Source organism: Micropterus salmoides, unplaced genomic scaffold (assembly GCF_014851395.1).
Source record: "Micropterus salmoides isolate LMB-PRFRI ecotype aquatic unplaced genomic scaffold, ASM1485139v1 Ms_hic_scaffold_20, whole genome shotgun sequence".
NCBI classification, from domain to species: Eukaryota; Metazoa; Chordata; class Actinopteri; order Centrarchiformes; family Centrarchidae; genus Micropterus; species Micropterus salmoides.
The window spans coordinates 29,208,975-29,226,809 of record NW_024041151.1 but is presented as its reverse complement, the minus strand read 5'-3'; the positions used below and the strand labels follow the sequence as shown (position 1 = coordinate 29,226,809).

General features: G+C 41.4%; 1 protein-coding gene across 3 annotated transcripts in view; it reads left to right on the top strand.

Moving 5' to 3' along the window:
* dcc (DCC netrin 1 receptor) overlaps window positions 1-17,835 on the top strand; it is a 318,930-nt gene that overhangs the window by 209,341 nt on the left and 91,754 nt on the right. For all 3 annotated transcript variants that reach the window (XM_038733764.1, XM_038733762.1, XM_038733763.1), the window contains exons 11-13: window positions 1,427-1,575; window positions 1,870-2,008; window positions 8,679-8,728. In XM_038733764.1, coding sequence (XP_038589692.1) covers window positions 1,427-1,575; window positions 1,870-2,008; window positions 8,679-8,728 — 338 coding nt within the window. The remainder of the gene's footprint in view (window positions 1-1,426; window positions 1,576-1,869; window positions 2,009-8,678; window positions 8,729-17,835) is intronic.

Genomic DNA, 17,835 nt, shown 5'->3' with positions numbered 1-17,835 from the left:
CAAGTAAAATAACTTCAGTTTTGTCTGAGTTCAGCATGAGGAAATTACAGGTCATCCAGGCTTTGACATCTTGTATGCACACTTGAAGTTTGGCTAACTGATTTGAATCACCCGGCCTGATTGCTACATATAGCTGAGTATCATCAGCATAGCAATGAAAGTTTATGGCATGGTTCCTTATAATTCTACCGAGAGGAAGCATATTTACATATTTATATTGTGTAGGCTGCCTCCCTCCCCTCTCTCTCTCCTTACATCCCTCTCTCTCTCTCTCTCTCTCTCTCTCTCCTTCACCCCCAACCGGTCGAGGCAGATGGCCGCCCACCTTGAGCCATGGTTCTGCTCGAGGTTTCTGCCTCTTAAAAGGAAGTTTTTCCTTGCCTCTGTCGCCTAGTGCTTGCTCTTGGTGGGAACTGTTGGGCTTCTGTAAATAGCATCATAGAGTACGGTCTAGACCTGCTCTTTTATGAAAAGCGCTGTGAGATAACTGTTGTTGTGATTTGGCGCTATATAAATAAAATTGAATTGAATTGAATTGAATTGAATTTAGAGTAAAAAGGATTGGTCCGAGCCCCGAACCTTGTGGTACTGCATGGTCAACGCTGGTATGCATGGAAGAATCATTGTTCACATATACAAATTGGGACCAACCGCATAAATAGGACCTAAACCAACTGAGGGCCAATCCATTGATGCCAATAAAATTTTCCAGTCTCTGTAGTAGTATATGGTGGTAATTGGTATCAAAAGCAGCGCTTGGATCTAGCAAGACAAGTCAGTTGTCTGATGCAATCAGCATATCATTTGTAACTTTCACCAGTGCTGTCTCAGTGCTATGATGCCTTCTAAACCCTGACTGAAAGGCCTCGAACAAGCATCAAAACTACTTAGTTAGGTTTGGGTAAAAAGAAGTAAACCTGGTCTCACTCCAGTGGCCCTCTGTCAAACTATGACTACTTTGTTAGGTTTAGGAAAAGATTTTAATTACATTTTGTGCGTTGACTCCACACGGGAAACAAACAGCGACATCCTGGGTCAAAGTCCTGTGCTTGACCCATTGCACTGGATGATCTCTTTTTCACTGCTCTGTATACGACCTCTCCTGACTTCAACGGCACATCACAACATTACACTAGAAGCGACTCTACCTACAGGGTCTTAGTTTGATGCATACAGACACTGACAAAGTCGCCTCACTCTGTGATGTAATGTGACTCAGATCTAATATTCTGTAATTGCTGGAGTCATGAGAATTGTGGGACCTTCAAATGGTCAGAGACCATCACTGTAGTCATGGTAGTAGATGTAGCTGAACAAAGTTTTATAGTATCAGTAGTGATTACAGAGTAGTACTTGTAGTAGTAGTAGTAGTGTGTGCATTTGTGAGTGTGTTTGAGCAATATGTTGTTTCTGTGTTTTTCTACAGTCCAGGTTCCCAGCAGAGTGGAGTCTCTCCAGGCTGAGGCTCTGTCTCCCACCTCAGTCCAGGTGAGCTGGGAGCCTCCCAGCCAACCAAACGGCCCGGTGCTGGGCTACAGACTGCTGTGGACCGAGAGCCCGTCTGGCAAGGAACAGGTCTGCACCATCACTGCCATAGCACCGCTTGTCAGAAATCCAGTCTTTATGTGGAGTTTAATAAACCACTGAATATAATTTATGTCACAAATCACAGCCCTTTTTGTCAGTCCAATTCAAGAAACAAACATTATACACATACTGCTGGATTCAACATAATTTCCACTGATGTCATGTTACTGAGTGAAATGCTTTATTTCTGGCCATCAGCTTGTAAATGTAGGGAGTGAAACCCCCAAGTGTTCGTTACTCTGATAGAATGAAGTGTAATCACTCCTCTGTGCTTGTGTTCAGAGTGTGGAGGTGAACGGACTCAACTACAAGATGGACGGCCTCAATAAATTCACAGAGTACACAGTTCGAGTTTTGGCGATTAACCGCTACGGACCAGGCGCCGCCTCAGAGACAGTCAGCGTCACCACCCAATCAGACGGTGAGCTCTACCTTAACATCTCCTCATATATCCAACGTGGTAACAGCGCTAACTGTTGAGTTCTGTACCAAGCTAGCTGCTGTGCATAACGATCATATATCAACAAAAAAGACAAAAAAAGAAATAATTTAACTACGTAGCCTACCTAATCATGATAGAAGCACAAAAAACAAGGACAGCTGAATAAATTCACAAAATCTCAACAAGTCAGCAAAATCAGGCAGGCAACACGCTCTTATTCTGAAATGCTCCATGTGGGATATGTAGCCTACGCAGAGAGCTGTTATCCGTAGTTGAAGTTGCACAGAATGACTAATTAACAGTGCGTCAACAACGCCGGGCAGCTAAACGCTCCGCTGCTGAAACACTTCAGTGTGAGTTGACGCCGCGGCACAGCCGTTGCCTGTGTCGGTTCGCGTGACGCCATGATCCCATGTTTTTCTCCAGTTTCGTTTGTTTGTTGTAAAATGTACACGCTCCTCACGTGTCCTCGCACTGATTGAGTGGGACTATAACAGGAGGCGCATGGCGCTTGTGATTGGTTAGCAAGTCTGTCGCACAAGCACGACAACGGAATGAATTTGTAACTGCACGACTGTTCAAAACGGGGTCAGATGCGCTGTATAATTAACCTACATTTTAATCGCCGTCTTCACGATTAGCTAATCGCATTCTTTCAAATCGCAATTTTGATTTGAAAACGATTAATCGTTCAGCCCCAGTGGTTAGTAACATCCCATCCTTCTCATGCAAGTGCACACAGACATTACCGGCTACTTTATCACTATTGCTCGCTGAAGCCAACACGGTTTGCTGTCACAGCTCTCTCTGTCACCCCAACCTCCTGCTTATGTGTTTCTTTTGGTATTATTTATTTAACAGGATTTAATGTTCATGTATGTTTATTAAGGAGGAATGAGTTCTCAGCACAATTCTCGTTTCGGCTCTGTTCTCTCTCAAAGCCTTTTCCAACAAATTTAACTGTACGACCATTTGCTATAAATCCTTGGCATGTCAGTGATGATCTCATGCTGTGCTGGTGGGCAAATCAAATCACAATATTTTCTCTCCATAATTGCCACTTGGTTTTCACTTCCTCTTTGCTACACTCTGACAACCATTTGCAACAGGAATTAGAAAACCATGGTATGTAATGCCATTTACACCACATGTCAAGATCGCCAAGTGCAGAGGCAGAAAAACAAGGATTTGGGCCCAAACGCAAGACCCCAAAAGGAGCGGATGCAGTTCATAGTGTTTATTCCAACAATATAGAAAGCCAGGCTTCTATGTAGATGTAGCAGGCGAGAGTCCAAACACGTATAGTAATTCAACATCCAACAGAGCAGAAAACAACACAAAGAACAGGCAGAAACAATCGACATAATACAATGATGGCGCTACAACACATGGCGGGGAACCGGACAATCAGGACAAGAGGAAACAAAGCACGATACCAAACACCAGAGACAGACGATTGCTAGACTAAAACACGCAGATACACGGACCAAACAGACAGACAGACAGACCAAAACCTGACACCACAGGTTATGAAATATTGGAGTAAATGTCTACATTTCAAAATAAAATCATCACGAAAATTGAAAGTTACACATACATACACTTGCCCCAAAATACTGATGACATGACCTCAAGGGCCCTGATTACATCACATTACAAGTAACGATATAATTTTTCTGGAGTGGGGGCATCGGTTAGCTCACCTGGTGGAGCACACGCACCATATGCAAAGGCTAAAGCAAAGTCTTTATAGGCCGCCATCTTGGCAATACTTCCAGGCAGCTATTTCGGACTAACAAGACCAGGCTCCTATCTGAATGAATGGGGAGGGCACTTATACAGGTCACCGGGACATAAAAACAGTTTAATAAGGTTTAAAAAGCGTTTTTCCCGACCAAAATACTTCTACTACGCATGTGTCACCACTTACATCACCACATGCACAGTAGAAGTAAAACAGACCCTTATATCAGTGGAACCACACGACTGGCTGAAATATGATTCCCGATTTGGCTGTTAAAAGCAGACGATTGGCTTTCTAGCTGGAGGGCGGGATAACCGCCGTCTTTGCCGTTACGGGCATTCCCCATAGAGTTGTATTGAGGATGCGATTGAGTGGCGTGTCTCCTCTATAAAACATCTCTGGCTAAAGTCCCCTCTCTCTCTCTCTCTCTCTCTCTCTCTCTCTCTCTCTCTCTCTCTCTCTCTCTCTCTCTCCCACATTTCCTGTCTCTTCTGCTGATCAAATAAAGGCAGAAAAACTCCCAAAAATGACTTGAAAAAACAAACAAACAAAAGAGTGAACTGGACCCGACAAGTGGATGAGAGTCAATCATAAAAGACAATCTGAAGAGGAGTTTATCCTGTATGTCCTGGGTTGTTTAAAATGAGAACATTCTCACTGAATATAATCCATGTTTACACACGCTGAGCTCTCCTGAGACCAATATAATTAAAACAGGTTATGTAAGTGCAGTAATAAAGTGTCATTAGCATCTTTATTTCTTGGATGTTGTTGAAGTTGAGGTTGTAATAATTTCCAAAGCATTGACCACACAGCATTTCAGTGTAAATCTCCTTTAAATAAGGGCATACAAAAATCAATAAAATGAACAAAGCTAATAAACAGGCTGTTGGTATTTCAAAACACACTCTGTCCAGAAAATCTAGGGATACTGAGAGTGTGTGCTGTCTGCAGTGTGGCTCCAAGTGGTCCCAGTTTGAAGCTCTGCAGCCGTTCAGCTGAGACCAGAGAACTGCTGGACCAGGTGCTGCCTATTACCTGACGCTGTGTGTGTGTGTGTGTGTGTGTGTGTGTGTGTGTGTGTGTGTGTGTGTGTGTGTGTGTGGATGTGTGGATGTGTGGATGTGTGGATGTGTGGTTATTGGTTTGGCTGAAGGAGTGGGAAATATAGAACGACGAGCCAAGCAACAGCGGCACACACTTTATGTCTATGAGAATGTGACCCCCACCCCCTCTCTTCTCTCTCTTCTGCTGTCACTTGTTTCATTAGGGGACTCGGGGGTCTTTAATTAAGCACCGGGGATGAGGAAGGAGCTTCTTCATTTTAGAGCCTCTTAGCCTGACACACTAATGGAGTCCACACACACACACACACAAAGAGGGAGGCTGAAACAGAGGATTCACTGTAGTGTCAGGCTAAGAAGTCTCCTTCCTCATCCCCGTGCTTAATTAAAGACCCCCGAGTCCCCTAATGAAACAACTGACAGCAGGAGAGAGAGCAACACACACTTTATTCTCACAGACATAAAATGTGTGATGCTATTGCTTGGCTTGTGTGGGAAGAACAGAGCGTATCAACAGAAATATGGAAGTCAATGAACAAAACATGAGCACAAATCATCTACATATTACTAGGGCAGACCTGTCAAAGATTCAATGCTTCGATGGGCAGAGCCTGATTCGAATGACCCAGCTTCACTGGTGTTGTGCCGAGTTGTCCGCACCTCGCGGGACTTTCGGGTAATTTATCACCGTTGATGTACCTCACAAAGACTATTTTAACCGCGACGTGCATGCTGTTGTGGGCAGCACGGCATGCACGCAAAACTATGTGGTGAAGGACAGGCGAGAGAGAAAAGGGTCTTCAAAAAGCCTCAGTTTAGCTGGAAATTTACAGTGTAAGTCGAATGAATAGAGACTGCAGCTCTGCAGCTTCTCAAGATTAAAGCGGAGCTTCCTGTGAACCCAACCCCCCCGGCTCACAATCACCGCGAACATAAACACACATGATTCAACTCGAATATAGGCAGGACTTCACAACTCTGATTCGACTATGTAAATCCTTAATCGGGGACATCCTACATATTACACATGATATATTATACAATAAACCTATTCATAAGAATTCATAAAGTGCCAAAGTATTTAAGAGTCAAAAGAAAGGTAGGTGATATAACTGTGAACACAGAACTAGTGCAGTTCACAGGGGCTGATGTGATGCCTCCCTGTGCTTTTTTAGATTTTTTAAGTTCAAAATGTGCTTCTCACATCACAGCATTAATAAAACTGAAACAACACAACAATGGTGAAGATACTGCGAGATATTCAGCGCTTTCTTAAAACTTTATAAAACTCTTACAACTCTGTTTTAACACGTTAGTTCCTAACATATATCAAACCTGTGCGATGGCGGTAACTCCGTTTCAACAATTCACTACCACATCAGAGCGTATATAAGCCCCGCCCAAACAAGCGTACCACGCCCTCGCTGTAGCAGAGCGGAGCAGCTGTACTGTTTATTCATTATGAACGTGTCGCTTGTCAAAAATGCACCAAATGTCACACTCCCCTGGGTCCACAGCAACACACCCGAAGACGATTGGATGAATAGTTCTGGACATATTCGAAACATAAACACACACAGATTCCTGCCTTTATTAGAGAGATACAAATGAGCAGAGTTGAGTTTGATAGGCTACAAACCTTGTCAATCCAGCAAACACACCCCAAGATCAATTCTGTCATGCCCAACAAGCATTATTTTCCACACATGAATTATAGATACAGACAGGGTTTCATCTATCATTTGAGGTATCTGTCCTTACTAAACGTGACACTGTAGCATTATGTCACGCTGCAACTGGGTCTGCATTTTCCATTCACCTGTGTTTATGTGCATTTTCAATTTATGCATTAAAGAACCTGAGTGGAAACAAATATGTCTCGCAATAAAGTTTTTATGCTTGGCTAAGTTGGAAAAGTTGACATATTAATCACACACTGTATAAAACATGGACAGTCTCTGTGACGTCCCCCATCGGTTTCTGAAGAGGAGTGAGTGGGAAGCTCAGTGTGGGGGCTCCGGCCGTCGCCATCTTGGCGGAGTCTCCTAAGTCCTGGCTTATCCAAAATTGGGCAAAGAGGTGGAGCTATCAGACAGCATCCACCTGTCACTCAAAGCAGCCATGCCCTTAATTATGCATAACTTTAAGCTTTAATATAATTTAAACGGGCCCATACAGTTGTTGAAGTTTTTGGCACTGGCTTCCACTCTCAGCCCCGCAGGTTGCCACTTGCTATTAATAAAAGAAAAACGTACTTTAGTTTAAATTTGAACCACAGACTTGATATCACTGCTGCTCAGACGGGTGTGTTTATGTTGTCGTTAATAAATGTCCACACACAGACAGTGAGAGAGAATAGAGGCATCTGTCCAGCTGCAATCACGCCATAAAAATGATCTGAAATAACACCCTCACACACAGATGCAGAGTGGATGTATTGTGAATCTTCCAGCTGTGCCTCGATGATAACAATGACTTGTGGGCTAATTGAATCCACAATAAAACTGACACACACACACACACACACACACACACACAGCAGCTGAATCAATAGATAAGCTGCCGACAGTTAATCAGGAGTCTGGTTCGACAGACGCAGAGTTCATTCAAACCCAAACACTTTGATTCTCAATTTGAACGTCATACTTTGTCTGTGATTGGCGGGACAGAACCACATGTCTGCTGCTTCTTCATCCTCTTCCTCCTGCTATTCACCCACTACCTCTTTGTTTTTGCCATCAATTTCTGTTTCTTTGTTTTTCATCTTCTTTGTCTTCATGTTGTAGCTCTCCGTCCTCTTTTCTGCAGATTTTGTTTCTTTCCTAAGTGTTCTTTGTTTTCATCCAACGTGTCTTTCATCATCTTGATTTTCTTTTTCACTAGCAAGGACCACACAATCGACAGGTAGGATTAAATGATTTGTTGATGATCGAAACAGAAAGATGTACGAGGCTTGCAGTTGCTGAATAGACATTTGAAAGCGTTGTGGGGAAGCTACGATAGGGAAATCCGCCGTAGCATCCGGGCACGACAGAGATCATGAGGCAGGACAGAGAAAGGGGTGGGTGGGAGGGGTGCAGAATGCGAGAGCGAAGAAGAGGAACTGGGACGTGTGGGTATTTATGGAAATGCTGGCGATGATGATGTTGATGTGTGGTCCCGCTCCTGAAACCACATAATGTTTGTTTGTCTGTTAGTCTTCTACTTCCTGCTCATCATTTTCTTCAGCTTGGCCTTCTTCTTTTAAACTTTAAGTGTCTTCTGTTCCATCTTCTTTGTTTTCAACTTCTTTTTTTTTTTACCTCATTTTTCCTGATCTTTTCCTCTCCTTCCTCACATGTCAGAGGGAAATATCGGATCTAATAAAATAACCAGTTCAAATTTATTTTAAATTTAAATTAAGAGTCTTGTTAAATGTCCTTTGGTGTTGTGGGTGTGCTTGGTGTTCCGATTTGTAACTGTGCTCTGTCAATATGCTGCTATTTTGGCCAGGTCTCTCTTGAAAAAGAGGTTTCAAATGTCAATGATCATCTGGTTAAATAAAGGTTAATAAAAAAAAATAATAATAATATATCTATGAAACATAAAAAATGCCACCTAAGTTAGGGAGTCTATATCTCTAGTGATGTTCAGCTTCTTTAGCACAGCTCTCCTGTGAGATGCCTGAAGAAGTTTATAAGTTAGAACATTTTCTTTTCTAAAAGGGAAACATGGACACTGTATACTGTAATCTCAACATTTACACTGTGTCAGAGGTGTCTGGATGAGCAGCCAGTTTTATCTCTGACTCATAAATTACCTGATATACAGTATTTACACTGTTTCGTGTTTGTCTCTGCAGTACCCAGCGCTCCTCCTCAGAACATCACCTTAGAGGTTGTCCTGTCCAGGGTGAGTTTCCATCTTTATACTTTTATTCCCTCCTCTCTCTGTCCACATCTCTTTACTGCACCAGCAGTTCCCGTCAACAGACTGCTCCGTTTGTCGTGAACTTTCTTTGCTGGAAACTGCCATATCTCAGGATGATTATGCAAGACTTTGTGTGAGTCGCACTGAGACACTGTTATTCCATCTGTCACTGACATTAGCCGTTTAACATTTGCAGCTGATTTTCCAGGTTTCTCCACCATGGAAGTGACTGAAGTCACAAACCGTGACACCACCATCAGTCAGCAGTTGCTCTCTGGTGATCTGGCCTCATTTTACTGATTGATGTGATCAACTAATGTGTATATACAGAATATATATATATTTTTTTTTTCTCCCATATTCCCAACCCAGTTACTTTTCCTCTACTTACTGTCCAATCTACTCATGTGATTTATGAAATACTTTAGAGGACCGTACAACAAATGTTCATGGTCATTATGTGAAAAGATATTTCATCATATAAAAAGTAATGACCTCCATGCCCAAATCAGCCCTACATATCCAGGACCCTAATGCCTAGCTTGCACCCATCTACCTGAGGCCAGAGTTGGGTTGACCTCCAATATGAATATGTATAATGTGAGGCAAGGCGTGAGGGCCGTTTTCCCCTGCTAACAGGAGAAAGTACTCGAAAGACCATTTTTTAAAGAATAATTTAAGACTGGTTGTCAGTGTCCCTGGTTACTAGCCTAAGGTGGAGTTGGGGTGACATCCAGTAAAAATAATACCTAATAGCCGATCACATCAGCTCCTTTCACTCTCTAATCGTTAAAAAGCAGCAGTTTAATGAGACAACAGGAGAGTGCAAGCTGGGGGAAACTGATCCCAAAGATAAACGTATAACAGTCCATGTATATTTACACTGTTAATTTACTGAACTTCAAATATTAATATACAGCATCCCAAATATGCTTTCAATGGCAAATTGTGGTGAATTTCCATGTTTCAAGTTGTTTTAGAAAATCAGACAGGGCTACATTCTAAAAACATGTTTCCATCATTCTTGTCTGTTGAATGCATTCCGGTCATATCAGGGTACATTTACATGTGCACAGCAATGCAAGTAGCGATCTGGCCTTTTACACAAACCGAGAGCTTCCTTTAATAATCCCGCTGACACCACAGCATTTATTCTGATGATCCAGAGGAAATGGGGTTTGGAGATTTGCTTAGAGTGAAAAAGTCAGCTGCTGCAAGTGACTGTATTAACCTGGAATCTATGCGGAACAGCCCATACGTGTGTTACTGTTTTATTTTGGTGTCCTAAGATTACTGAAGGTGTCCATGAAATGATGCGCCGCACATCAGGGGCTCCTGCTGTGATCCCGCAGCTGATGGTTACAGGTTCACTCCAACACAACAAACTGTGAATGATTATTGGTAGGAATCAGGATCAGCAACCGGTTTTCTACACGGCTGCTTGGCAAGGTAAAAGAAGTTGTTTACCGTGATGTTTTAGCTGTGCTGGTTCGCACAAACCAAAGCAGAGCCCGTCACCTGATCCACTGACAAAATAGCACCAACTATGCCCAAGTCTGTGACCAACAACGCCAGATTAATTTTACAAGCGGGAGAGGGGGGATCTGTATAATAAACATCATGAATTAAGTGCGCGGGCAGATTTTGATATTTCAAAATTACCATTAACCATAAACCATTGGGGGAATTGAAACTCCAGCAGAACAGCGATGAGAAGGACAGTGGAATCAGAAGACACTTTTTATCAGAATCAGATCTTTTCATATCTAATCATATATATTTTACAGTTTATAGTTATGGATTATCGGTGTGTTTTCTTGCCAGAATCCCTCACAGCGCACAGACCAAATGGAACAGACCCTGAAACTATCATGGCTGATGACGAGGCAACTGCAGAAATTAAAATGAGAGCTATCTGTTGCCAGACGGGCCAGTGTAAAACGCACACTTGTGGTCTAGACAGGTTGTGGGCGGGAATGATGGAACTTATGTTGCAAACTAGGAGCATTTGCGGGGAAACAGTGAATTAAAAAGACTGTGGAACAGGGGCTTAAAGTTGCCGCCCATGTCTGTGACAAAGACTCCTGCTGGTTCACCGATGGAAGTCTTCTTATGTGAAGCAGCAGCAGGAAATGCAGAGCTTCCAGCAGCATCCTAATATAAATTAGGATTATATTGACAACACTTTGGCTTCCACAATTTACACATCTTCACTGCATTGTTTTTTTCTGGCACCATAAGCAGCTTAAACTGCCTTTGCCAGCAGCCGGCTTTGAAAAAAACTAAATACAGGAGACTACATTGTTAAATGATGTACAAAGCAACTTTTGATACTGTTGCTGGTTCTTTAATGCGCCTTACACCTTCATCTGTAGGGTTTAAATCCTCCTTTAATGGCTGATGTTGTCTGACCATAATGTGCCTTGTTTGAGTTGCTCTTGTTGCACAGTCAGATGACACTGTTCATCAGTTGTTACGTACCTTCTGTCTCTTCTGTTCATAGGTATAAGAGAGTCTCTGGTCAAGTACTTGAAGACGGAGGTTTTTACATCCTGCATAGAAATTGGCAGCAGTGAAAATGATTCATGTTTCCAGAGTCAACGTGAACGGCTCATAACTCATGTCCATAAAGAGGAGGTTCTGTCTGTCTGTGGAGAGCTGACCTCATTTAGTTTCTGTCTGCTTAACTTCCTGCATGTGATTGATATTTCCCTGCTCATTGGCTCTCAGGTCAGGGCTGATCGATCAGTGATGTCAGAGCTGCTTGACAAAACCTCGTGATATAGCAACACTGGGAGTAGCCGTCTTTGGGAGTAAATATATTCAATTTTAACAACGTGTAGTAAACTTTTATTTATTGTATTTACCTGCATTCTTTGTGTGAGACTGGAGGACAGGGCCGAATCATCCCAACTCAACACTAGAATATCATCCTTACCTTCAAAACATGTGCCTGGGTCACCCCTAACAGCAACACATAGTACCCTGGTGTGGGAGGCGTTGGTCTCATTCGATTTCCAAAGAAGCCTAAAATAAATAGTGTAAATAGCAAAAGTGGATTAAGCCGTAGAGGAGGAAACAACCGATGGTGGTGTGGCTACCGGTACATTGAGTGTCAATGAACATTAACACACGTGAAAATCAAAACACAACGCTAAAATTTATTATTTTTGTTCATGAAGTCACCTGTTATTAGGAAAAACACAAAAACTGTGGATATGTAGGTAAGTCATGATCTTTTACCTAATTTTAATTTTATTCATTTCATCAGTGCGTTGTAGAGGGGGGAAGAGAGCACGAGTGTTACTTTGTGGCTATAACAACGCTGTTGACACAATGTACAGATAACCTGCAACCCCTGCTGGAGCAAGTGAACTATACAAAGATCAGTATTTAATGTTTAATTTAAATTTTTGTGACAAACCGGAAAGGAGTCGGGACAACTGCTCGTAATTCGGGACTGTCCCGGATTTTTCGGGATGTCTGGTCACCCTCGCGTTGACCTCATCACCCAATGAGGAAACACCAACCTCAGCTCAACAGGGCGTGTGGACTGACAGTAATAACTTCACCCATAATGCAATGTGGCTGTGGTGAAGGTGGTTCTGATAATAAATCACTGCCGTGTTGGATGTACGTATGTTGTATATCCCATGTACACATAGACTGTCTGAACTAATGTGCAGGCTTCACTTCACTAAACAGCCAGTTAGAGTCATTAAACTGGGCTGCGCGAATTGGAAAAAATCATATTGCGATTACTGTGGACAATATTGCAATAAAATGGTAACAGATGGTATCCTGAGTCTAATTGCTTGATTATCAGGGAAAATGCATAAATCACAGTGAAAATTGTGTGTGCGCTCCTTCTCCTTGTGTATAGTAATGGTGTGAAAACCAGAGGAGACATTAAATAAAAAGTATAATGTTCATTTAATAGTATACTGTTAGTACAATGTTAATATATTAATTGTTACTATATTCATTCTATTTTCATATAATAGAATACCAGGCTTATACAGTTTACCACTAGTATAGTATAAAGGGTAGGTTGGAGTCTTTACTCGCACACTGTGCTTGTTAATCATTTTTCCTGTTGCAAGTGAAATGGTCACACTGTAGAGCCCTGTGTGGGTGTGGATAATAAGCAGACTGCAATGCACACATAGACTAGAGTGTCACACACACAGCACACCTTATAGTTTAATTAAATTGCACCCTTGTTGCGTTTATGTAACTGCACAGGGTGACATCACGATTGCAATTGTGATTAGATAAATCAAATGAATCTAAATGAAATATAGGTCACAGAATTGTTGACCAAAAGTTGTCAGAGATAGCAATGGTAAGTAGTTAAAAGCAAGTAGATATGTACCATTAGGAGCAGCCATAGCAGTGAAATTATTTGTGGTTATTTGGCGTGATGTAGGTAAACATTAAAGCATCAGCTCTCTGTGACGTAATGGTGTTTTTTTAATGGACAAATCTTTAGAAACTGCATGTGATGAACTCCTGCAGCATCCTGTTAGCTGCTTAATTGCCACACACACACAGTCACACAGTATGGGTGTGTGTTCTGATTTAGGGTGCCTTCAGGGACACATTTCAGACTGAAGACTAGTTAATTGTGGTGTAGTGGTTAGGGTTAGGGTACATCTTCAGAAAATGAATTAAGTCCATGCAATTTCCCCAAAAGTGACCTAACTAAATGTGCGTGGGCGCGTGTGGTCAGTTTCTCTGCAGCTTGTTGCTGAAGAAGAAAATGTGAAGAATTCTGCTCTCGTCAAGTTTCTGCTGTCAAACCAGCTATTCAGACAAAATGACATTTCCTTAACTTTTCTCCAGTCAGTGAAGCGTTACTGTCAGTGTGTGTGTGTGTGTGTGTGTGTGTGTGTGTGTGTTGAATGCTTGGTTGAACACACAGCCAGAGTTTACATTATGTCAGTTTGTGGGGTTTTTACCCAGAATTCTCCAGAGAGTCCAACGGGGGGTCACTGTCTCTGTGGTTGTCAGAGTCAGGATCAGGAGTGGATTCTGGGAACATCCAGCATACTGCAAAATCTGAGCTCCACTAATGGTTCAAGAATAGCTTTTGGAAGTGTTCCTATTGGGGCGATCAAACCTCCCAGTGAATCTCTGCAGGAGTCAGATGTGTAACTCTGGAGAAGCCAGAGACTCATTTAAAGATTAATTTAAAAAACCAGCAGTGAGGGGTCCAGCTGAGCTCAGTGTGATGTGTTCATTTGACCGCAGGGGACATGAGTCCATTACAAAAACTCTCAGTGAATGTCTGTCCATGAGAAGCTGTGCACATATTAGTACACATATATTCCCTCTCATATTCATGCGTTTTCACTGTCAACAAGAAAAACGGATTTTGAAATGAACTGAAGAATACTGAAATACTGCATCGAGGTCTATATTGATGTCCAGTCAAAACAGATAGAGGTAGCAGGACATAACTGTTCTCCGACCTGGTTTTCTTTCTGGTTTCATGAGCAGTCAGTAACAAATATAAAATCTATCGGTACAAGGACTCCGTGTTCACTGCATCCAGATTTCTTGAGTCTTCAGCAGATCTTGAATTCTCCATAAAGCCTCTCTAAAGTAAAACAATCGTTATTTTTATTTTCTGTGTTCTTATTAAATATGTGTAATGTAGCAAGGAAGATGTCCTTTAATACAAGCATTGTATGCTATTCCATACATGCTATTCCATAGCAGTGAAACAGACATTCTGTTCTTCATATTCATATTTTTGGAAACAGTGTCTAAGTTTTCAAGTCTGTGGGTGGCCATTTCCCATGGCAGCAGCCGTTGACTGACATCTGAGAGCCAGTGTTGCTAGGAGCTGCCCTGTCGGACTGGAGAATGTCGTTCCGTATATCCTACGGGATTTGAAACACCTTTTTTCATCATGGTGCAAATAGTGCTGATTATGCACAGTTAGCTTTTTGAGATGTCTGTCTCTTTATAACAATCTGCATTTAGAATCCCCATCTGGCTGTTAAGTTTTTAGTCCACTCGGAAAGCAGAAGCTTGCAAGCTAGTAGGGGTGTCCCGATTTGGATTTTAAATTGAAAATCAATCAAAGGTCGAAATCAAAAGCAGGACTGGCGATCCTCCCAGTGTTTTTCTCTCTCCACTCACATGGAAAAGTAGGCACGGGTGGGAAAACAAGAAACAGCACTTCAAAGATGACAGCATGGTGTAAAGCTGAAGCTTTACACCATGCTGTCTTCTATACCGCCCACTGCCTGAGTCGGAGATGTATACGTGAATTCATAAAATAAAATCTGTTGTCTTTACAAATCAAGAACCGATAGCCTGTGAAGCAGACAAATCTGTGATATTTTGTTTGATCTGACAGATGGCAGATCAAATTGTGGATTTGGACAATCGTGACACCCCCATAAGCTAGCTTGCAAAAGTTAGCAGTGGTTCCCACCGGATGTTACTTTTCATTTTCAACATTTGCTAAGTCATTGGCAGCTTCTGCACACTCAGTTCTAAACCTAAACAAACTGCAACCTTAATGGGTCCATAGAGAGTCACAGAAGTTTGTACCTTAAATCAAGGTTGGGACAATGGTTGATGACTTCGGTCCCAGAGCTGCCAGCTAGGTTTTTGGAATTAAAGTATTTCACCAGATGCAACATTTTGTAAAATGCACTAGGAACACAGGAACTGTATGAGGTCCCCCTTTCAAAAATGCATTCAAACCGCTAATCTGGAGAAATAGTGTACCATGTTTTTACAACAGGTTCCAAATGTGGAAATCACAGCAGTTCATCCTTCAGCCATGAAATATATAAAGGATTTACTTTATACTGAGACACAAAAGACATCTTCTATGGGTAAAAATGGAATTATTCAGTTAATTAAAATAATCTCAATAGTCAGAAAGATTATTCCTGGTCTTTTCTGTAAAATGTAATGACAGAACAGAACATTCTCTGGGTTTTTATTACAGTAATACAATCTAATTTTTTACAAATTTCGACAAATGTTTGATGTGTAATTACACAGTTTCACTGGCTGCAATTTGGCTGCAGAGTTATTCCAGGAACATTTCTGATTCATGAAGAGTCGCTGGACATGACCTTTACTGTGTCAGAGGAAAGAAGAAAGTTTTACTTGTAAAAGTTTCGGCCAGTTTGAACTTTCACACACACACACACACACACACACACACACACACACACACACACAGAGTTCAGGAAGTTTGTTTGCCTGTAGAAATGTACGCTCAATACGCTCTCTTTTAGTTATTGTTTCATTCATTCATGCAGTCAGTCACTTATTAATTAATTATTTTAATTATTCAGTCAGTCCTTTATTTTGTTTATTCATTCATATCAACTTGAAATCCCAGTCTTCTCCCTGCCTCATCTTTGTCACACACCCGTGATGATGTCACTGAGCAGCAGATAATTACCGTTAATCATCTCAGATTCCTTGCTCTGATGTTTTGCTTGGAGTCGTTGTGGTAACGGGATGATTACACCCTCCAAAACAAAAACAGAAACATAATCATCTTTGGTGTCGTTCATCAGCTCTGTTTCATTCTCCAACCGTCTTCTCCTCTGAATCAAACAGCTCCACCCACCTCATCAGGAGTACATCTCCTAATTAGACAGAGCGGTAAACAGCCAAGCTCAGGTTGGACCAGGGAGGGTCCTGTGACCTGGAAGTCAGGAGTTTGATCCCAGAGCATTTTGGAATGGTCCTGAGGTTTTATCTGTATTCTGAAAAAAAGGTTGACTGAACGCCTCCTCATTTTAAATAAGATAAAATAACCACTGAGTTCTGAGCATTCAACAGCTACATCTCCCATGATGCTTGCCTCTGGGGTCTTCAACCAAAGAAAAAGTAAAGCTATTTCCTGTGTGTGTATAAATTGCAAATAACACATTGTGATGAAACTGGTTATAAAGTGGAAATTACACTCATGAATGACCTATAAATTAATGCAAGACATTTGTCCCTGAGACATCAGAAAGAAACCCATTTTAAACAGAGGCGGGATGTGTTGCTAAAACGATTAGTCAAATGATCGATTTGATAATCAACTGATGTTTGAATAATCAATAAAAATGTGAAAGAATTCATTTGTTCCAGCATCTCAAATATTTTTTGCTTTTGAACTGTTGGTGTGACAAAACAAAACATGTTAAGCTGTCTGCTTGACTCTCGTGATGGGCGTCTCTCAAATGAACCAATTAAACGATTCTTAAAGGAGACCTATTGTGCGTTTCCATATTTTATGACTTATCTACAAAGTTATAATGTTGGATGTTCATGTTAAAAATGTCCAAAGCTTCAAATAATGAGGTTAAAGTGTTTTAAAGAAATCCCTGTCGGCCTAAACCTCAGATTTCCTCCTCTTCTGAAGGCTTTGTTTTCAACTGCTTTTTCTACCAACGTTCTATGACACACGGAGCTACACAGAGCCATATATGATCATTTCTTGGCAAAGCAACGCTCAGTCTGTCTTCTATACCGCCCAGCGACAACAGCCTGGTAACATGCTTCAGGTCTTGGCCAATCAGAAGACAGAGGCCTTTGAGAGGGGGGGCCTAAAAGAGACAGGAGCATCTACAGCTTGTTTCAGACAGAGGCTGAAATGAAGGCCTACATGAAGAGCCAGCATAAGACAGAAAATTATTTATTTTTTTTACTTGGAATCATGCAAAGCTGTCGTACAGGAGTCACAGAACTATAATATAGGACTGGAAATGCAGTATAATAGGTTTCCTTTAAAAAAAACTAATCAACAATAAATAGTATAACTTAAAAAAAAATAGTATAACAATAAAAAGTATAACTTCATGATATACAGTTTCATTGAAAAAAAATTGTCAATTAATTAAAACATCGTACTGTTTTGGCGCACTGTTTTCGAAGCATTACTGATGTAAACAAACTTTCACAATATAATAACTCAGATATAGTTGTCATCTTCTGTCATCGGTGTGAGAGTGACAATAGCTTCCACTCTGTTTGAATGTCAATGTGAAAACTTTAACACTCAGCAGCTGTCTTTGAAAATCCTTAAAATATTTTGTGTATGCAGAGGACCAACTGCT